This window comes from Ixodes scapularis, unplaced genomic scaffold (genome assembly GCF_016920785.2).
Source record: "Ixodes scapularis isolate PalLabHiFi unplaced genomic scaffold, ASM1692078v2 PGA_scaffold6__148_contigs__length_123643588, whole genome shotgun sequence".
NCBI classification, from domain to species: Eukaryota; Metazoa; Arthropoda; class Arachnida; order Ixodida; family Ixodidae; genus Ixodes; species Ixodes scapularis.
In genome coordinates this window covers 31,873,347-31,896,232 of record NW_024609881.1, presented here as the reverse complement: position 1 = coordinate 31,896,232, position 22,886 = coordinate 31,873,347, and the positions used below count along the sequence as shown (strand labels likewise).

The 22,886-nt window shown below is 47.8% G+C and overlaps 1 protein-coding gene across 1 annotated transcript; it reads right to left on the bottom strand.

Moving 5' to 3' along the window:
• Positions 1-313: 313 nt before the first annotated feature.
• Positions 314-16,536, bottom strand: LOC115314451 (trypsin-1-like). The gene is made up of 6 exons (XM_040210431.3): positions 16,404-16,536; positions 13,331-13,538; positions 10,772-10,865; positions 7,093-7,276; positions 1,279-1,436; positions 314-481 (listed from the first exon to the last, which is right to left on the bottom strand). Exons 1-6 carry the CDS (start codon positions 16,534-16,536, stop codon positions 314-316), a joined length of 945 nt encoding a protein of 314 aa, XP_040066365.1.
• Between the last annotated feature and the right edge of the window lie 6,350 nt (positions 16,537-22,886).

Genomic DNA, 22,886 nt, shown 5'->3' with positions numbered 1-22,886 from the left:
GCCCTGACGTCACGCCAGAGCGGTGGCGCTGGTGTCGGCTTGGCACGCATGCGCAGTCGTGGCACCTCACTCAAATCTCACGAATCTCGAGTGTGTGGATATGAAGGGCACCTTCATGCGCAAGTCAGAGGGTACTTTCTCGTGGACAGGACCGTCCTTACAGCAACGTCCGCTGCTCTTCTCTGATTTCAACTAAAAATACAGCCACACGCAAGAATCACCTAGGCTTTAAAATAACGTTTTGTTCAGGTACACGGACAGTTTTTAATGCAAACAAAAGACAGCGGGCGCTCGATGGAAACCATGGGCAAATTCACGGGGTCGGGCCGGCGATGCTATTGATCCAGGCGACCTGGGTAGAGATTCTCGCTAGCACGGAGGGCTCCATGCGCGCCGCACACTCGACGCCCCACGACATACTTCCGGCCAGCACGTAGCGTCCGTCGGACCTGGCGCACTGCAGGGGCCCCCCGGAGTCACCCTGGCAACAAAGAGAGTGCGCGGTTGCAACGGATAGCCTGAGGCCACAGCCGCACTTCGCACACTTCATGCAGAGGTCACGGAGTTTCTCTGCAGACCTGATCTGCAGACATACCTCAGACATATGTTCGAAGCATGTTTGCATTGCCTGTATGTCCAGTGTGAAAGGATCACAAACAAGGAAGAAACATGCTTCAGAGGGTGTCTGCAAGCGACTTAAAGATTTCATCTACATAAAAATAATGTATAATTCCCCGTTTTTTTGTTTTGTTTTCTTCTGGGGGGGGGGGGGGGTCATATTTTGCTTTGAATTCGGGGTTGTTGTTATTCGGGATTTATTTGCTTCCACGAATTCGTCCTTTTCTGGTGTCAATGTTTGACGTCCAAAAATAATCGGCGTTTATCGGGTCTTGTGTGGAAAAAAACTGGACACGGACATGAGATTGCCCCAAAGACAAGACAAGTACATAACACAAACGTTGGGAACAACTTTCCGGTATTTCTAAGAAAAGGAATTGGGACAGCGGACGTGGTTCCCTGAGAAAGCACTGGCCTCGCGGACAGTTCAGCGCCGGCCGTGTTCTAGGTGAAGACGAATTAAAGCTGCCGATAAAGACCCCAGTTTGACTCCCAGTCTGACACGTGTTCCAGGAGCCGTGATGAAAATTAATTATTGCGCGGCATCCGTGTGCTATAGAAACAAAGCAAAGGCGCTATTGGCCAGTTCGTGGACATCAGTATGCCTTCGTTTACAAAATTCCGCTCTGGGGTTCAGTCTAAATACTACGAATTTCTTACCTTACAGGATCCTTTTCCGCCGGCTTCGGGACCGGCACAGATCATGCTGTTTTCTACAACCGGACTAACGAGACGGTAGTACTCGTGGCAGGTTGCGTAAGCCACGATGGGCAAATCGACCTTCTGAAGGGATTGGGATATCTTTCCACCCCGGAACTCTGCAGGGAGAAGACGAATAAAGCAGGAGTCAAGGTCCATTATCATTTACCCATGGTATCCGAACACTGGGTGGTTAGTATTGGTCAGTCGTTTTTACAGCGGAGCTCTAAAGGGCTAATTTCCCCAGGATCGTGTGCGTCCTAAATGGCCTGATGACACAGCACTCTGGACAGCTACCGCCATCTATGAGCGACGGCGGCAGCCAGACAACCGACTTGCGAATTGTCTGCTTTCCGCCGTCGCTCATAGATGGCGGCAACCTTTCGAGCATTTCCACTCTGGCTTGCCGACTCGCAGCCGGGCATTACTTCATTCCCACCACAGTAGTACAGCTTCGCTGGTCTCCCTTCTTCACACGAGTGGAAAGGCTGCAGGTTTTTTTATGTATTTAATAAAAGCATAAATGATAACGTTATCTACGCAAAATAACAGGGGAAGGCTATACTAGACAAAGCCTCCTCCCCCAAAACACAAAGCAAAAAAAAAAAAAAAAAATTACAGGAGGACATTTAAGACTGCTTTCGTGTGGGAATGCGAAAAGATTCCCACGCGCAGTGCATTCCCACAAGCAGCGGGCCCCGCTGTCGTCCGCAGAGGCTGGCCGGGCGGCGCGACATGGCTGAAAGCAGAGCGTACAACCATAGCCTCCTCTATAGACGTTTCCAATGATTACAAAATCGCAGTCCGGCGTGAAATCTTCACAGCCCAGCACGTGCGTGTTCGTCGCTTCAGAAAGCGGGCAAAGCACGTGCCGTACGGACTATTACTCAAAATGGCACTGGCCACACGCTCTTTTTTGGAAAGGTCTATGCTGACAAAGCCTGGCAGATCGCCACGTGACGCGGCCGCCGAAAGTGAAAAGGCAGAGCGGCAGACAAGATGCGTGTAAAGCGCGATCCAAACCAACGCGTTTTTGTGCGCGCGTAGGTCGTGCGCTTCCCGGAAATTGCGTATTTTGTGACGTTTTTGCTGTTTCCGGTGTGTGTTTAGAGTCACAAGCATGCTCGTTGGTTAGGACGGTGCGTTTTCGGGCAAGAGGAGAGCATCTGCGCCAGACGGCGCAGAAACGCGGAGACGGAACTGGTGCCCTCCACCAATAGATCGATCTCACCAGGAGTTGCGCGACGCCACCGTTGCCGCGGTGGATTCTGGTACCTGTAGTTCTCCCCAGTTTTCCGGTCGCGTCGATGCGCATTGTACGCCCGGCGTTTGGAAGTTTTCGGGTTAGCACGAGACTTTTAGCCGGGTGTTTACTCATGGTTTTCGATCGGTGGCCTCACATGGTTGTATGCCACGGAGCTATGATAATAGCACCAGTCAAAAAGGCCTGGGATATTATGTCTTCCCGCAAGAAAGAAGCATGGCAAAGAAAGGTCAACTGAGCCGGACAGAGCGGCAGGAAAAATAGCGTTTTACTACGTGTTTAGCGATTTGCTTCGTAATTTATATCCAACCTACTGCACGTCACCTAAGATCTGTAAGATTACAGGGCACGAGTCATAGAGCGTGCCGAAGTGTTCCGTAAGCTGGAGTCTCTCTTACCATATGCTCCGCGGTCTATTCGTTGGTCTATCTCAAATAGGACCTCCGAACTGCTTTGCGGAGGCTGTTTTTAATACACTTCTTGCTCGGTGTATTTTGGGGGTTATAACTGTTATTGCGACGACATGTTTCAAGCACAACTGTACTTCAAAAGATCAGGACAATCACTAAAAAAGAGCAGCGATTCCCGATATGCACCACTTGAAATAAAACAGCCTTTTCGGAAGCAGCCTCCATTTTTTTTTTCATACAAACGTGAAAAGATTCCATAATGCAATTTAGAAGTGGAACACGTACTTACCGCCAAAAATGTAAGAAACGAACCTCATTCATTTTGTGGTGGTCTATTAGGCAGGTGTTACTGGTCCATTCTGCATTAGCACCAGTCGAGACCGCAGAAAAAAGCTTCCCCCGTCGGGCAACTGTTAGCGTTCGGATCTTCCGCAAACAAAATAAAAGTGAATAGAGACTGTGCACGAAAAATCATCTCCACCCCAAGCTTTCAGGTATCTGGCATGGTTGCTTCTTTTTGATAGATGCCAATTATTACGGCGCGTCAGGCATGGCCTTTCTCTAGATCAGTACTTTGTGTGCAGGCTTCTCCCGCTGTTCATCGGTACTCTGTGGCACAGGCTGTAAATGAGAATGAAACAACATTTAGAAAACTATCGCTGACCAAGAAAGTCTATTTAGCTCCTCTTACTTGATGGCTGATTAAACGTTATGCACAAGACTGAGCACAACCAAGCTCAGTTTTTCATCACATTTGATGCTGTTTCGTGGTGCTACACCGAGCCGATGGTCCCTCGAATTTTGGTGTTCTTTGCCATTGCACTAGATGTTCACTTGTTTGCAAGGTAATTGAGATGTCCGAGGAGTCGGAATGTTCGAGTAGTGTCGCCGTTGTTTTTGTGTTTTGTGCTTCCGCGGCCGGCAGTGGGATTACCCCGTGAACGGCAGTGGGCTCACGCGTTCACAAAGAGGAAGAAGCAGACGACAAAGCGATTCTAAAGCGATAAGGCGACTGAAACTGCTTTTCTGCAGTTGCTGAGGAAAGTAAGGCATCACAAACAACACAATCTTATGAAATAAAAACATGCAAGAGAACCAAGGTGATACCGGGATGTGCTAAATGATAATATATGATGATGTATGTACGCGCAGCCGTATGTAGCCGGGAAGGGATGACTACAAGTAGCATGGCGGCGGCACCTTTTCCGGAATGCGCGCGCCTGCGCAGTTTGCTTGGTGACATCGGTCTATTAGCCGGGAGAGGATATGGGAGAGGAGTGCCCTACTACGTCACAGGGCGTTTAATGCGCCTTCAGAAAAAGTCGGAATTATCCAACTTCCTTGTGCGCGCCGGGAAGGCGCGAGGAATGAGGGCGACGTCATGAAATACGCAATTTCCGGGAAGCGCGCGACCTACGCCAACACCAACTGGAAAGGGAGAAAGCCTCGGTTCTGCCCCCTTTCCACTCTAGCTACATCAGCTAATGGGGCGGCTGCGAGAGACGGCTCGACGTGTCCGGACCTGTCAAGGCATGTCGCCCCATTGCAGGTGCGGCTGAACCAGTCCCCCGCAGAATCGACCTGCTTCCGAGTGTCTTTTTCGACGGGCATATCTGTTCTGTCGATTTTCTCGTTTTTTGCGCGTCGTTGTGAGTTTTTTCGTGTCTCTGCAAGCTTGAGAAACGTGAAAACAGCGACGGTTAGATGCCGTGCAAGTGCTGTGTGCCGCGATGCCGCCGAAACTACACCGTGGACACCAAAGTGCCCGTGCTCAAATTCCCAAAGGATCAAACACTGAGGGACGCATGGATACGCGCTGTGCCGCGGGAAGACCTCTCCGTCACCGAGAATTCAAGGGTAAGCTTTCTTTTTGGTAGAAAATTAATTGTTTCATTGCAAATGGAAATTCAATATATATGTATACATTCGTATAAATGTGGCTCGCAATCCGCACTTTATGTCAAATGCCCATTGGTTTGTTCATTGGACGCAATATTCCTCTCTAGGTATGCAAACTTCACTTCGGACATGAGGACCTCATCCGAGAACCATCGCATACCGAAAGTACTGGCCGCACCATCACAGTGCCCTTATCTCATGTCCGTCTTTGCTCTGACGCTGTACCGTCGAAGTTCCCTAGCTGCCCGACCTACCTGTCTAGGGAAGCCACAAGAAGAGAAGATCCCGACTCTAAGCGGGCGAGCATGGAGCATGCTGCTATGCAAAAAGCTATCGCGGAGTCCGACGAGATGTTTAAGAGGGCACAGGAAGAGGAGAAAGTCCATTCTTTAGCAGAACTAATCGGACACTTGCGGAGCAAAGAGATGAAGTTTCGGAACATAATAGAACAGGACGAAAGGCTTGTTATTATCGACGATGAGGCCCCGTGGCTGATGTACTCTGTCTGCGTAAAAGAAAAAAAGTGCCCGCGAGGTAAATTGGTGCGACAACTTCTCTTGAACAGCGCTCCGCACATTTACCAATCCGCCCTATCGTGTGACGTCACGGGAAAAGAGCTAAGGCTTTATACGTTTCTAGAGGGTGTTGCCTACGCGCGCACAAAAACTCGTTGGTTTGGATCGCGCTTAATGGGCGACCCTCTGCGGCGAGACGCCGAAAGACACTTGTCCCGAGCGATGGAATGCTAGCTCGTGCCTCTCCCGTTCCTCGGGCGACCGCATCTTTTCTCGTCGGGTTTGAAAACCATGTTTCGGGTCCTCGCCGCTGCAAAAGCTGTGCGCTGAATACCAGACTCCCCGGGAAATTCTCTGTGCTACCAGACCCTCGCGCTCGAAATCTGCGACCGGGCGCTCTATGGCTCCGTCACCGAACTGCCAGGGTTTGTGAGTATAGAGGTACAACACGTGATGCAGTAGTGCACAGGGAGAGGGAGGGAAATTTTCCCGCTCTCCCTCTCCCCCCATCCCCCCTCCGGCCACGCCTGTCTCGTGACCCAAGAGGGAGGAAAGTGTGGAGGCGACGCACGCGCCACCCTCTCTCTTTTACCGACGCGCGCGCCGCACCGCAGGCATGAGGGCTTCTCCGTGGGGTGGCGTTCCTTGGAACTGTAACGCGTCGCAGCCAATCGGGATTTAGCCGCTGTTTTTCGCTGCTACAGACGGAGTATATGGGTCATTTTTTTGCGGCCACAGAAATCCTGGCGTCTCTCCATAAAGCAGCTAATGCTCGCGCATTAGATTGATTTACATGCAACGCAAAATGTAACGTTGTCTGGCGGGGGAATACTGAAGGCCTCGTAGTTGAAGTGGTTAACACTTTATCTACCACAACCATCAAAGAGTCACAGACACCACAACCATGAAAGAGTGCACTGGTAGAGTATAGCGTAAATGTCCAAGGCTGTTTCCCGTTAACGGCATTGGCAACAGCAAATGAGACAAACTCATTGAAGTTGCAGTGTAGAGCAATCCCGAGTTAGAAACCACCATACGGGAGTTCTAATTCTTTATGTTGTGTGTAATAACACCATCCACGGTTATTGTCTATTCGTGACTGTCCGTTGTATTCACGCCTAAAGAATTTCTATATGTTCCTCTTGCGGAGCAAAGCATCACAATGGCCTCAACTTTTTGACTCCAGGTATTGCGGGAGAAGCGACCGTCATTCTCGCAGGAGACGCGACGGGTGCGACGACATACGGCGGCAGCTCACCGCGCATGCGCTTTTGGGCGTCGCCCGGGTTCCTCAAAAGCTCGCGCGCGCAGGCACTCCGTGGTCGGTTGTCGTGTCGTCTGCTTGTACATGGCCGTGTTGAAACAGCGCTTGCATTATAATAGATAACGCAATTACGCTCACGTTTTAGTGGCATACAATGTCCGAACGTTCAAGAACCTTCGTTCTTGTCAGGCTTCAGTCCAATATTAAACATTACGCGAACGCTCAGTGAACAATATGTCCGGCCCCAAACCGGGTACCCCGCAAGGTCACTTCGCCGCAAGCACCGTAGTAGAATTTGTCCCAAGTGACCCCTTCTCCGCCAATGAGGAGTTGGCAGAGAAAGAAAAAAAAAAGTGATGCTCTGGATCCGCCATTTAGTTACTATTAGCTATTCCCAGCCACGAACGAAAACAAAACACCGACTGTCTTTCGTGAATCCCCATCCGCTGGCGGTACAGGTCATTCCGTCGAACTCCTGGTTGGGCGTCGGAAGGCAGATGGGCATGAGTGCCTTCTCGCTTCCCGTGAAGTTGAGCGGTCTCGCCAGCTTCAGCAAGGCGTAATCGTAGCTCAAGGTGGGAGGGTCAAATTGCGGATGAATCGTGATCTGTGACTCGAGAAAACGTGTAAAATTATTTTTTGTTAATTAATCCGAATGCCGAAGCAAACAGCTCGCTACTTCGAGAGTTCTATCCTCGCCCCTCTCTGTTGCGACGCCGAGAGGCATTGCACCGGTTTGCGTTCAAAAGCGGGCGAGTGTGATGGGTATATTAGGGTACATGTGGCACGAGCTCGTGGAAAAGGTCGACGAAAACCAAAAACGTGGTATTTTGTAACGTTTAGTTTGTTAAGATCAAAACCAAGAAATGTCTTTCACATGTTAAGGACACCCGGAATGAAAGTAAGAAAAAAATATTTTTCAGGATCCCTTTAATATTTGAAGTTCTGGTTGGGGTGCTAACTTTTTTTATGGGAATATTTAACTTTCCTCTTGGGTTCTTAGGCTATCCTAGGGTGCCTTCATGTGCGCTTTGCTTAGGGTGGCGACATCTGGCCATTTTGTTCCCACTTTTACTTTTTTTTTTTCTTCAGAAGCGCGTGAAAGAGTCATTGGCGCTGACTGTGCTATGGCGATATTTTGTTTTCGTCGATTTCTTTGTATTTTCCCCGTGAGCGCGTGCTGTCAGCATCGGGTACTACAAAGGGTGGCATCACTCTAAACAGAAGGTCATTGAGGCACCCTCGGCAATCCGAGAAACGACAGCCTTCCATGAGATATTTGTGTTCAAGAGAAAAAACGCACATGAAATAATTAAAAGAAAACAATTTAACTAATTTTGTCAGAACCGATCGATCAGCACCTTCTTGCAAATTGACGGCCATTGGGCTCTTTCCAGGTTAGATACATATGCGTAATCGCAAGTGATAAGGTTGTGCTTCTCGAAACAAATACGCGGACAAGGAGGTATACACGACGTTTCGGGCGGACGCCCTTCTTCAAGTAAGAGACGCGAAAGACGACAAGAAACAGGCAGGGGTCGGACACGTCACAAAGGTGGGGTTAGGTACATTGGCCGAGAGGGAGGGGAAGGCGAAACCGTTAAAAGACATGACGCCCTTTTCGCAAACCACCGTCCAAAGACAAAAAGAGCCCCTTTATAGTTATGTACCATCCTAAAGTCCCAAAACTAGCACATAAACTCCTCTCTGCAGCATCTCATCTGCACATCTCCCAACTAATTTCCAGGGCTCCTTCCGTCGCTTACCGCCGTCCACCGAACCTCTGCACCCTTCTTGTCAAAAGTAGCCTGAAGGCGAAAACCAACCCAGACCCGGCTGGCATCATACCTGGCACCACGCCCTGTGATGCTCCCAAAACGCCTGACTTGCAGGCACCTTGGCTCCCCGCAACACTTTAAATTCAAAATTCCGGACAACCAGACCTGCAAGTCAGCCAATGTCATTTACGCCGTTTCCTGCACGAGCTGCCCCGACATTTTGTACATCGGAGAGACAGACCGACGGCCGCACGAACCATTCCGTGAGCACCGCCGTCTCGTCACCCGGAGATTGTCGGGAGACCTTCCTTCGGAACAATCCACACCTGTAGTTGACCACTTCTCGACTTACGGCCATACGGAACTAAACTTGCGCGTCTGTGTCATCAGATCAGGCTTCCCCTCCTCCCACGTGCGAAAGAGAGAGGAAAACCGCCTGATCTTCAACCTCAAAACAGAATTCCCCATTGGCCTTAACACCAAACTTTCTTTCGTGTACTAAATTTCTGTATTAGTCTAAATGTTTTTTTTTTTTTTCTGGGCGTTTAAAAATGAAAGCCGTTTACAACTACCTGTAACGCCGCATTAGAGCGCAGCTCTTGAGGAGGAGGAGGGAAGGGTATTGAGGTGCACGTGTTCTGGGGGGGGGGGGGTCACGTGACCTCGGGGGGAAGGGAGGGTCACGTGACTGGGTGCGGTCACGTCACTTCGCGGCGTCACATGTCCCCCTCCCCAAGCACACGGGGGGGGGGGGGGGGGTCACGTAACCTGGGGGTGTCACGTGACCACGGGGGTCACGTGACCCCCCAGAGGAATTTTTCCGCTAGATTTAGTGGGGAAAGTTTTTCCGCTAGATTTAGCGGGGAAATTTTTCCCCTAGATTTAGCGGAAAAATTTTTCCGCTCGATATAGCGGGGAAACTTTTCCGCTAGAATTTGAGGGGAAATGTTTCCTCTAGATTTAGCGGGGAAATTTTTTCGCTAGATTTAGCGGGAAAATTTTTTCGCTAGATTTAGCGGGGAAATCTTTCCGCTAGATTTAGCGGGAATTTTTTTCCGCCAGATTTAGCATGGAAATTTTTCCGCTCGATTTAGCGGGGAAATTTTTTCCGCTAGATTTAAAGGGGAAATTTTTCCGCTAGATTTAGCGGGGGAATTTTCACTCTAGTTTTAGCGGGAAACTTTTTCCTCTAGATTTAGCGAGGAAAGTTTTTCCGCTAGATTTAGCGGGAAAAATTTTCCGCTAGATTTAGCGGGGAAATGTTTTCCGCCAGATTTAGCGGGGAAATTTTTCCGCTCGATTTAGCGGGGAAATTTTTTCCGCTAGATTTAAAGGGGAAATTTTTCCGCTAGATTTAGCGGGGGAATTTTCACTCTAGTTTTAGCGGGAAACTTTTTCCTCTAGATTTAGCGGGGAAAGTTTTTCCGCTAGATTTAGCGGGAAAATGTTTCCGCTAGATTTAGCGGGGAAATGTTTTCCGCTAGATTTAGCGGATAAATTTTTCCGCTAGATATAGCGGGAAACACTTTTCCGCTCAATTTAGCGGGGAACATTTTTCCGCTAGATTTAGAGGGGAAATTTTTTCGCTAGATTTAGCGGGGGAATTTTCACGCTAGATTTAGCGGGAAACTTTTTCCGCTCGATTTAGCGGGGAAATTTTTTCCGCTACATTTAGCGAGGAACTTTTTTTACGGGAAACTTTTATCGCTAGATCAAGCGGGGAAATTTACCCATAATGCACCGCGCGGTTACGCCGACGGCGGCGGCGACGTCGACGCCGCTCAAGCCGGAAACGGGCGCCTAAGAGCTGCGCTCTAAAACAAGATCCTTTTCCTTTTTTTATTTTCATATTTTTTTTTTCCGGTTGCGCAATTGAAGCGACGGGCGCGCTTGCACAGCCGCACGGTCGGCACTTGCTGTGCGCGAGTGCATGGTCCTTCGGGACTTTGACTGCGTAACCGGGGATAGTCGCTCCCCAGCTGGTTTGCCGCTTCTGTGATGTAGTGGATTTCATGGAATTTCCTTTCTGCCCTCGCTTTTCTACTTTCTTTAGGAGCCTTACCGTTTGCTCTCGCGCGTCCTTTCCTCTCGCCCGTAGACTTTTTAATTACGTCAGTTCGCTATTCCGGCTTCTTTAAACTGTATCATGTTGTATATAGTGGGAACACGTACTTCCGGTTCCAAAGCGTTCTTCATCAGAAGGTTTTTGCCGTGGGGATCGGAGGGGGCGGGTGGGGAGGAGGGAGGGTGCTGGGGGGGGGGGGGGTGAAAAGAGGGGAGGGGGAGGGCTGAGCACGAAAGGTGCAGAGAATTCGAGTTCTTACGTTCGCCACTGCGATTCTTTGCTCGTAGGGATCTACCACGTTGAGGTTTTGCTCGCCAATCACAACAATATAGTTCGACGGAGACTTGTAGCCACTGAAATAAAAACAAACAAACTAATCAAGAGCCTAAAAGTTCCAGTATGCTGTGGAAGTTCGATAGGTTTCCACATTTCTACTAAAATGAAATATTGTCACGAATGACAAGTGAAACAAAGCAAATATCTGAAGGAACTGAAACGTTTAATGAGGCCAACTTGTGCAAAAAATATAGGGGAAAAGAAAGATAACAGCGAAGCGTCGCGAGCGTCGAAGTCGGCGAATGAGCAGAGTCGAACGCTGGGACAAAAACTGACTCGACAAGGTCGCGGGCGAACTCTTATCTAAGGTGAGTCACTATCTCGAAGATTCGGCAGAGAAGGTTCGAGAGTAGCGCGCTCAGGGCGAGTATGAACACGCACTTTCTAGAACAACATAAGCAGGGATAAACGATAGAAGTTATGTCCGCAGCAAGAATAAACGAGAGCCTTCTACAAGTCCGTGACGCTACGCGCGGCAATATACTGACTTCTCTTATCGCGACCCCAACCATAATACCGGTGGCAGCCGTGGTAACGCTCCTGTTTCCGGTGAAGATGTCTTGTCTGTGTGCCGGCCACGTATTCCGTTATTTTTTTTTGCAAATAAATGGCCAATTTTTCATCAGTGTCTTAGGGCCAAATGTGGCATGCATTTGTCAAAACGGAACGCACAATAAAAGAAAGAAGTGAAAGTTTTTATATTTGCAAAGACATGGCGCTACGCATTACAAGTTTCTTGACCTGTAATGCATCCAAGTCGCGTTGTTATTCTTTAATTGAATAGATGATGTACTCGTGTGGTTTGTATTAACATTTCTTTCTTATTAGTACACTCACTTTTTTAATATTCGTTCATAAACGTTTTTTAAACGAATCGGAGATGTCGTAGCTCAGTTCCTGAACCCAGTTTCTTAACTGTCGTTTGAAGTATGAAGTAACTCAGTGTTTGAAGGCTCGTAACTCAGTTAAGTCTCGTGTATCACCGCCACTTTCTCGTCATCGTATGCCATTGATTTTGACTTTCAATGGATTGGTAAAACTTTTATTCATTCCATCAAGTACAGTTCATTTGTGTGTTCTTGCGTGTGTGTGTGTGTGAGAGAGAGAGAGACTAGGTGTGTGTATGTGCTTGCGTGTGTTAGTGTGCATGTTTGTTTTGTGCGCGTGTGTGCGTTTGTGTGTGCGCGCGCGTGTGAGAGTGTGTCAAAAATAATACTTTGTAAATGACTATGCTAGGAAGTTTTTCTATGTTAGGACAGTTTCGTTGAGAGGCTCAAGGCTCGGTTTCGTGAGAAGATGGCATACAAGTCTTGTAAGTCGTCTCCTTTTGAAGCCGAGCCTCTCGCCGAGCACCACTCTTGTTCTTCGTTCTTCCCGCGAGAGGGCGAGCAGCGGGCTGGAGTAACGATTACTCTATCTTCATTCCTTTTTTTGATTACACACAAAAAAAGGCAGCTGTTGTCAAGGTTCAAATGTTGGGTCAAGAAATATTCTAGCACTCTCGAATACAAGGAAAAGAATAATACAAACAATTTGACTTCTCAAACGATGTTTATACTGCGCATTGAGAAATCTTGAGCATCTACGTTCCCGCGACGCACATGGGTGAGTCACTAGGGAGTTTCCGTACATTCTCTCCGCCGTCCCGCAACGCTTTCCGCTACCTGCTACGAGATCCAGAACTCTGCAGGCGAGGCTAGCGACGCGCATGCGCGATAGCGGCGTCTCCGTCGCGGAGGGCGTAGCGCTGTGCGAAAAATGGTATACGAAAACTTCCTAATTGCCGCAATCTAGAGAGGGAGCTCGGTGAATGAAGAAATTTAAATTATGTTTAAACAAAAAAATAAAGAAAAAACAGTGTGCGTTTTGATACTGATCGTGGAGTTACAGCATGTGCAGTGTCGCTGCAGAATCACTTTTTCAGGCCTACAAATAGCTTTAAATACCTCCCTCCATTTATTGTGGTGATCGACCCTCTCAAGTGCTTTGCGAAAAGGTAGGCGTTTTAACATACTGGGGCTTATGGGAACTCCCAAAAGGGGAAAAGATTTAAGTGAGAATGGAATTGTCTTGCACCTGAAATGGAGCGCAGCCCGCGCCCCCTAAGCGACTGGTCACAGCTGAAAAAATCCGCCTTGCCCGGGCACGTTGACATACGAGTGTGTAAATATTTCCCACCTTGGGGACTTTTCCCGAATCTCATGATGTCAAATTATTCACGACTGATCTCACTCTAGCAGTATGATCAAGACTGGTGGAAACCGTTAACACCCGTTTGCTCCACTGACGTGCCAACTCATGGTAAGCTGAGTTGGTAGAGCGTTAACCTTGGAGAGGCCCCGAGATCGAATCCCGGACCAGGCGGACTTTGTCGGCATGCTCCAGTTAGCAGCCAAAAGGACGTGAGCTGAGTCCCATTTCAGCTGAAACCAAAGTTATTTGAATTTGTCTGAAATCCTGTTCAATAAGGCGGGCGACTTACTCTAGGATGCAGTGAGCCGCCGTGTCGACGTATTGCTTGTTGATGATGGAACCGCCGCAGTTGTGTCCGTAATCGGTGTTCGGGAGGCCGATGACGCGGAGAGAGATCTGCCAGGGGAACTCGAGCGGTGTGGCGGCCGTCCCACCCACGATTTGTGCGGTGGCACCCTGAACACTGTCGCTGGCAGCAGCTCCTCGGACTCCGCACACTTTATTATGGGAAAACAAGTTTAAAAACGTTTACTACTCCTTGTAATGCAAAATTAGAGCGCAGCTCTTGAGGAGGAGGAGGGGAGGGTACAGAGGAGAGAGTATGTACCACCTCCTCTCGTGCTCCCCCCCCCCATTTAATGGGAAGTTTTCGCTGCATTTCCAGCAGAATTCAGCGAAAAACAATTTCCCACTGGATTTAGCGGGAAATTTTTTCGCTAAAGCGGGCAATTTTTTCCGCTACGTTTAGCGGAAAATATTCAATCCTCCTCTTCCTACTCACTCATGACGTCACACCTGACATCACATGAGACATCATTAGGGAAAACGTCCCATAATGCAACGCGCGGTTACTCCAACGCTGCCAGTGGCACCCGTTCGCGGCTTGAGCGGCGACGCCGCTCAAGCCGGAAACGGGCGCCTATGAGCTGCCCTCTAAAATGCCCATATTCACGCCAAGCTGAGTAGAACTCGTCCTGGGGTGTACGCTTTATGGCGTAGCTATCGCCGAGGCAAAACCTGAACTTTTAAAAGGGGGGCCCTCCGGAAGCTTTCTGACATTGTCTGCTTATGTTTTTATATTGCGTAGTAGGTGCAAGTTAGTATGTACACAAAGTTTTAGATTACAAAACCGTTTAGTAAGCAGATGGCAGTAGAAATATATCGGGACTATTTTTTCTTGGAAGACAATTCCACATACCCTGCCGATCGCTAAAACTTGACCAATAGAAATGCTGCATCTCGCGAGAATGCGAACGTTATTATTGCAACATATTTAAGGTTGCTGTAAAATAGAGTTTGAGAGAAACATAAAATGATTGTGGTGCTGAAACCAAAGTTCGCGATTATCGTTCCAAAACCAGCGAACTATGTTTTCTCCCCGCAAGCTTGTTATTAGGGTGTGATGCGTCGGCACGTCTGCTTCCCGGGGCGTGTGCAGGCGTGCGTTTGCGGGACACCTGTTCCTTCCTCCCGTGGATCCCTAATCCGAAGCCAGCTTTGCGATCCTTCCACGTCAACGAGTCAAACTTTTCCTTGTCATCTGTAGAATACGACCGCGTATTGCAGTAGTTTCTTTCATACTTTGAGCGATTTCCCTGAAATGCCGAACAATTGTTTCGTCAAGACGTGCCACCATCAAACAGGGAAGAACGTTCGCAAGGGCCTGCGATTCTTCCCTTTGCCGGAGATAGAACCACGAAGAACTGCGTGGTTACGCTGCGCCGGGCGAGGGCACGACATCGACAACATGCCTCTGATTTCCCGTTTATGTGCCCAACTTTTCGAGCCGAGTGCTTTCCGAAAGGACGACTTGGGTCGTTCATGTCTTCGATCAGGTGCTTTGCCGACGCTTCTGCTTCCCGTCGTCGATGAGACCAAGGATCCTCCGCCAAAGCGCCAAAAAGTTCTAGTGAGTTCTTCGATGATTCAAATATTTTTGGGAGTGTCATGAACATTCAATTCTGCGTTGCGCAGTGTGGCTGCTTCTGGTCTCTAAATTCTGAGCTTAGAGCTGAGGAGGCACTTGTGTAACATGGGAATCCACATGGCATTCGTCAAGTTGATCATTGGTGCGTAATGCTCCGGACTAGCGGTTCGAGAGCTTATCGCGAAAATGGTGCGTGCATGGGGTTCTTCGATTTCGGGTTTTACATTTTTCGAAAATCGGGGGGTAAAAATCGGGTGCTATTTTTCAGGGCGATAATCGGGGGGAAATCGTGTTTTTCCAGAAACCATTCCAAAATTCGGATTTTGGGGGGGTTTTATCGATCAAGTACATAGACGTGCAATATGTTACTTAGATAAACAAAACTAAACAAAATATATTATATAGGCATAGGATGTTTGTACCTTTTGATCGGTTCTGAAGCGAATCTATGCGGAGGTCACGCAAATCGAAGACCATCAACGAATGACGAAGGAAACACCTTTTAAACAGATCCGGAATGGCTCCTATTTTCTATCAAGTCACGTGATTTCAACACTGCTTTTCGAAGACAAATCGGGTGTAACCTGATTTTCATCAGAACTGTTCGGGGGATAACAATCGGGTAATATCGGGTTTTACCCGAAAAGGACGAACCATATCAGCATGCGCCACCAGGATCGAACCCCCATTTGTAAAAATAAAACACAAACAAAACTACCTTTCTCTACTATTGACCCACTCGAATTCAGTAAACATTTTCCCAGCTTGTTTACAGACACAAACCCGTTCGTATCAGCTTAGCGAAGCTCCAATTGTCCGTGACTACTAACAAGCAGTTTTTCTTTTATATCGACTCTTGTGAGCAAACTCAGTTTTTTTTTTCTTACTATCCTGCACGGACGACTGCGTGCAAACCCGCGTTAGCAATTTTATATGCATAAAGCAAATGGACTCCATAATTTTGTTGCTTAGTGGCACTTCTAGACGTTGAAAACCCTTAGCGGTTGCTGTATGTTTCCTACTTGCGGCTATGAGCACCCGTTTGTTGCATTTCCTTGAGTGGTTGGTAAATACAGGTCAAGGTGCAGCTTCACATATGTATGTAATGTGGCATCATATCGCGACATGAACATTTATGGTTTCTGAACTAGAGACCGAACATATAGATGGTACTGTAAGTTATAAAAACAAATATAAAGAGTAAGGCATCCCTTACATTTGTATTACAGCCTGAACTTTTATTGAGTGCAAGAAATTCTAAGCTATTTAAGAGCTGCAAAACAATTCATGGATGTTTGACATGGTGATGGCATTGTTTGAAGTGCTCGAGTTGCACCTTTAAAGCTTAAAAATATGAAATGTATAATAAACAGTGCCCTTTTCAGACCCAGGCCTCGGCAACTGGACTGCCTGGACCCTGCGAGGCAGAAATGACAGGGACTGTTCTGCTGAGACAAATATTCCTGCAGTAGTGCCAGCTGTCCCTGTCGCAGATGTGCCTGCACCGTCGCATCCACATGAGCTAGCCTTCTCCACTTGTACAAGTGGGGTGCCATATGAATGCACATTTCTTGTTCCCAGCGACATGCCAGACTGACGCAACCTACTCTGCGTCTCGCAGCGAGGATTTTGAGATGTAAGTTGTGCATATAAACACATAGAATCTGCAAAGAATGTTTCACATGATCCCACTTCAGAATCTAGCATGGTGCATCGGTTCCACCACCGTCACTAGAAGAAGAGTGCCAGTTGCTGGTGTTCAAGAGCTGCCTGAGGGAGCTTTTCAAGACGTGCCAAGCGTGTTCAAGACTCTGCCAAACCAGGGTCGAAACTGACGGTACACTAACCACAGTCTACACCATCTGCACTGTGGAGCACGTGCGCACATGGAAAAGCCAGCCCGTCGTCAACGGCGGACCAGCAGGGAACATACTGCTGACCAGCCACCTAGTCTTCTCTGGAGAGATTTCCCCTACGCTGCGGATGCTACGCCATATGAACGTGCAGGTCATCTCCGACTCGAGCTTCTATGAGCATCGGAAAGCCTTCGCTTTACCTGCAGCCCACAAGGTGAGCGATATTCCGGAAGGACAATGCAGCTGCACTTTCTTTTCCATACACCCAACTTTCGATTAAGCTACAAAACTGGAGCTCCAGTCACACTTCGATTAAATGAATAAATATATTAATTTAGTATGCGCATTCAATGGTATAGTTCAAAGAGATAAAATGTCATTCATCATGCTAAATATGTGCGATGGGCTACTAAATCCATGATACTTTAATTTATTACTGCTATGTGTAATATCCTGGGGCACTTCACTGTCTGGAATCGGGTTGAGTGAGTCGGGTTCCCCGTGACAGTCAAGAAACAGAGGGTGGCTGGTAGCGCGGAAAGGGTAGGGCAGCTCCAAGGTAACGGGCGGCCGGCTGCCTCTTTTATGAAATACGCAAACGTAAAAACAGAAATCGCAACCTGGCACAATCTAAGTCACATTCAAACTCGCTGAATTGCGCTTTCCTTTTTCTTTCACTCAGTCGTTCATTCTGTAACACTACACTGTGCATACATGAACAGATGGAACTATTGTAGTACGCTCCATGCCTTTCTGAAGCAGTATTCATCTGAATGAACAGGTCTGGCCGCAAGAGATACAGGAGCTTCTCAACGAGTTGGAGAACAAAGAGGTGGACATCTGTGCTGACGGGAGATATGACTCCCCTGGGTTCTGTGCCAAGTACCTGCCGTACACAGTCCATGTCGAGCAGATCAACAAGATTTTCCACTCTGTTCAGGTCCAGCTAAGAGAGGTAAGTAGTCGGATTTAGGTGAACCTGTTGCAACAATCTCGTAATCTTTCTCTTGCGTTATGTCATCAGTTACTTTACAGCTATGCACTATTTGGGTAAAATATTCATTTCACACCTGTTTCTGGTTTGAATGGGTCATGGCCAGTGTCAACATGGAAAAAGAGGACCTCCTCATGCCTCTGGATTTCTTCAAGGAGAAACATATGTTCATGCATAGTTCGTGTATATCAGTACTCGGCGGCCTTTAAGGTACTTTGTTCAAATTGGTAAAATCACTTATTCTTTTGCCATCCACGGAAACTATATGGTGCAGCTATCAAGATCCGATCATTTGTGACTGACCGTCACCCCGCCACACAAAGGCACATGGAGACGCACGAACCTGGGATTGACCACTTCTTCGACATATGGCACATCTCCAAAAGTAAACATTCCTAACAGGCCATTCCTGTAGCTTTCATTTTCCAGTGATCACGCTGCAGGTTTCCCTGACACAACTCTGAACTTTAGGTGTGAAGAAGCTGACCGCAGCAAGCAAACGGGCTGTATGCCAAGACCTGCAAATCTGGATCCAGACGGCTACAAACCACATCTGCTGGTCAGCAGGGGCTGCAGGAGGCTACAAGAAGCTGCTCATCGACATCTGGCTCAGCATGCACAACCATGTCACCAACAAGCACTCGGGGTACGAAGGAACCTATGGAAGGTGCCTCCATGTTGACATGCCAGGGCCAACAGGACCATAGATTGATCCTAGTATGTTTGTGTTATTCCAACTGAAGGTAGTTTTTCTAAAACATATATCATCCTCGAACTCGCAGGCCTGCAACTAATTCAGGAGCATCACTAGCGACAAACGGCTCCTGAAGGACCTCGCACAAATGTCTCCAGATGGCCAGACATATGCTTTGGAGGAGGTCCATAACGTCCTGATAGACTTCGCCTTGACGTCCCAGGCCTCCACCCTCCCTTCGATGTCAGAAGACAAGGAATAAGATTCAAAAGGGTGGGGCAGCATGTATCAGCGTGACCTGGATTGATCTACTTGATACGGAACCCCCCTTCCTCAATGAAGTGGCCTGGCATCGGGCATTCTAGTGATGGGGCGATATCAGAAACATGGACGGTATATAAGTGACGTTTTATTTAATACAATCAGTAGTTAGTACCGCACTGTGGTGTCTGATTCTCGTCTTTGTGTCCTTGTATTTTAAGCGCTAAAATGTAATCCAAGTTCAAAAACCAACTAGCCCAACAATCTACTCCAATAAGATAAACCTTTGAATAAAGACACGTGTAATGATAATAATCTTAATTAATAGATTCGTAGCAGTTTGTTTTACACGTGCTGAAGAATAAACAACAAAAAGTAACGAAGCTGTCATGACGAAAAGAATCTCACTTACCAGGAGTGGACGACAGCGCCTTCCCCACCAGAGCCGACAAGAAAACCAAGATAGTCGTGGCTACCATAGCGCTAAACTTAAAATCAAATGGGTTGCCTTTTGAATTGGCCCGGAATTTAGAAATACGACTTCGACAGAGCTGCAGGTGTGTATTTAACGCACGTGCAAGGAATGAGAAACGCATGCATCCAAGTCGATGGGGCATGTGGTCTCGTTATGTACCAGTGTTCCTATTTTATTTGCCAGGGGAAAAAAACGCCATGACGTAAGTTGTCCTTTTGTGTTTGTTTTTTCTTGTACATTTGTTGCCGTTGCTCGAGGATGTCAAGGGTACCGGTCAGAGCGCCTGTGGCGGCTTGAGTAGGAAACAGATGTCAGAAAAACAAAATATTCGGAGTTTGTAAACAACACTATTTTTCTGCTGCACGTGCTTAAAAAGAAATAATGAAAATTCAAATGTATCCTCACAGCGTCGTGCGACATGTTCATTACGAAATCTTTCCACCGACAGTGTGTTATTTTAATAGCAGGAATATGACAACGAAGACACATTACTGATCACAGATAGCGAACAGTGTGAGCGTTGGAAAACAACATCAGAATGACGTAAAGCATCTGCTCTCTTCCGCAAGCACCGCAAACTAAACGCCACGTTGTGGTTGTCCGATTTTATTAAGGCGAAAGCCTTATATGTCCCGTTACGCGAAAAGGCGTCGGCGTTGTGCCCGAAAGATGACCATAAAAATACGTCATGAAACACGCGCTGCTCAAAGTCAGAGCGGACGCAGCTCAGATATAAAACACAAATAAAAGCACAGCAACGCAAATGCCTCGTCACGGAAGTGGTGAAACCGGCGGGGAAAAAAAGCAAGCCCCGCTCAAGGTCAAATCGGACGCGCCTTAGAAATAAATCATAAGGAAAAGCACAGCAACGCAGATGCTTCGTCACGGAAGCCATAATGCCGGCGCGGGGCCTCGCCTGTGCAGTTGGGGAGCGTGATGTCACCGCCGGACCCGCGGAACTCTAATGCCTTCGCATTCCTACACGTAAGAAGTATTAAGTGTCTTCGGCGTGTTATTTTGCTTGGTACGACGAAATCGCTGAGTCAAACCACGTTAGACACTGTCATCAAATCTGTTCGCTTCGCTGATGTGGCGTTGATAAATATGCACTGGCGACGCGGAAGTCGCGAGATTTTGGTGTTCGTGTCATAGGACCCGCATGAACGAGAAAAATGCAGACTTTCTGCCCTTAACCTCGTTTCATGTACATGCGTTGGTCAGGGCTAGCACGCTGAAGTCAACACCTTCTAGGCTGCGAGGCAGTGGGGCTGACTTTTTAACGTTATCGAAAAAGGCAACCGCAGGGCACAAATTGAACGGGGGCTGCCTCGCCAACGTTCGGCTCAAATCGGCGTCCTCGCTGATTGAGCACGTTTCACAGCCGAAAGCCACAGTCGCACATTCGTGCGACTGTGGCATCTTACAGCAGATACGGTGCGTTTGCTGCAAACATAATAGGGATTTTTAGGCAATGTTGTATGGTACGGCGTTCCTGAAACGCGTTTCTTTTAGGAGGAACGAAGGAACGCCGCAGTTCCATTTGGCATCGGTCGAACTGGAACGGGAACTCGTTACATTGTTACTAAAACGAAAAAAGGAACGGCGTTGTTTCTTTTTTTTTTTTTTTGCCCATCTGGGTAATTTTTATTATATATCTATGAGGAAAATTTTTAGTTACTTATCTTAGGGTTTATTTTGTGTGGTCCTCGCTTGGTGACAGTCGGGTGCGGGAGAGCTAGTGGACATCGATCCTTTTTTCGGTGCCCGAGATTTCAGTACAAAAACAATTTTTTTTTGTCGGAGGAACACACAGAGACAGACGGTCATTTCAAACTTAGCTACTTTCTTTGCTTCCACAAATGCTGATACACCCAGAATTCTAAGGCCGACAACAATCATTACTGAACTTCCACAAAGAGACCTACAGTTACAACAAAAGAACAGGTTAACAGACATCGAACTCAACCTTGTACTCCGGACATTGGTTACTTAAAAGATACATAAAAATTGACCCTTATTCCTTCTCACCTTGTCCCCCACCTTCAAATTGAACAACAAACCCAACCTTCTGAAAACATTACACTCTTCACTTGCTCGTATTGCGTACAGCAACATCGCGAAGCAATATGTCAGAAGTTTGAACGGTCTTTTTTAGATTGAAATGTGTGAGGTTGTTACAAAATGGCCTTGCAATTTGAAGTAACAGCACATCTGGCTCGTCTGAATTGCCCACCGCAAACATGGATATGGTTAATAGCTGAGGTTTTTTAAAGGTCAATATAGGCAACCTGCAATGCTGTTTGGTTCGGCGCCATCTAGCGACTGAAGCAAGAAATATTGGGTACCCCTGGGAGTGGCGGCTGCATTGTTCAAATGTGAGCTATTACTCTGGTGGCACCGCTTAGCCTAGTGTCTGAAGCAAGAAATACTGGATATCCCAGGAAGCCGTGATCGCGTAACGTGCCAGTAGAGCGAAAGTTGCGGCCCTGGCGGGCCAATCGGAACGTGACCGCATATCACCGGAGCGCGCCTCAACTCTGAAGAAGTATCAGGCTTTTCGCTGCGTCATGCTCTAATATTTGTGTGTTGCGCTCGTATGCGTCGCGCATTTCGAAGCCTTCGGCACGCAATGTGGGGCTTATCGTTCACCCTTTGCTAAGTTGCAACGAGACAGGATAGTAACCGTGCGCTCTCACCCTGCTGGCACCGCCTGGTCGTTGCCGGCTGGCTATTCGCGACTCCAGCGACCTAAAGGGGGCGCCCCCACCAAACAAACATGGCGGCTGAGTCCAGGTCGCGGCGGCTCGGCCGGGCCGCCTGAACAGGGGGCGCGTTCAATTTAACAGATTTTCTTTTGTTTAATGCCCAATTTTATAGGTATTTGAACTGAGACGGTTAAGTGTAGCCGGTGCAGATAAACTTGCAAAGCATAGTTTTGTTTTGCCGGTGTTTTTTTGTTCTTTTCGTGTCAAACTTTCGTTTCGGAGATTTCGTTCAAAACCGAAACTATGGGCTCCGGAGAGACGGTAATATACTAATCAGTTTTGATTATGCAAGGAAAGCGGCGATGTACAGGATTGTTTCACAGAGAGTAACTTTTCAGCTAACTCGCATGCCTCGACCATGCGACTTATCTGTCCGCGAAATCGAGCTTTTGTGCGTATCCGCGTTTACGAAACAGCTCCAGTCGTCTGCTCGGCCAACAACACAGGCTGCAGGAAAATTACGAAAATTAAGCAACCGCTTCTTGAGCCAAGGACCATGTTAACCCGCCGGCGCCCCACTAAGCAGCTGATACTCGTATTTCAATTCAGGTTTTAGTAGCAATCGAGAAGTCATTTTGACGAGCGGGTTATGTATTATATTACGTACTATTGGGGGAGGGGGGGGGGTCCTACACTGTTAGCGAAAATGTAATATTTCGCCTGTTTACACCCCATTTTCACTCGTTAGCATATTTTTACACGCTCTGCTAGTGATAAATCGTCAAAAAATTACTTGGGGTAGTAAAAATTGGTGTTCCGGTTTCGGTTTACACGACTAGGCGTGTAAGCAACACTGAAAACACCCCAGCCCAACACCCCAAAACGTCGAGCGCCATGTTGCTTCTGCCTTGAAGCGGTACGGCGGACGTAGCA

What these genes read in the sequence shown, in the direction of transcription:
- LOC115314451 (XM_040210431.3), bottom strand. Translation starts at nt 16,536, where the DNA reads ATGTGCATTCATATGGCACCCCACTTGTACAAGTGGAGAAGGCTAGCT. An exon ending in GTCTCAGCAGAACAGTCCCT is followed by an intron (nt 13,539 to 16,403) that starts GTCATTTCTGCC and finishes CCCATAATAAAG; the next exon opens with TGTGCGGAGTCCGAGGAGCT. An exon ending in ATGGGGATTCACGAAAGACA is followed by an intron (nt 1,437 to 7,092) that starts GTCGGTGTTTTG and finishes TTCTCCCTGCAG; the next exon opens with AGTTCCGGGGTGGAAAGATA.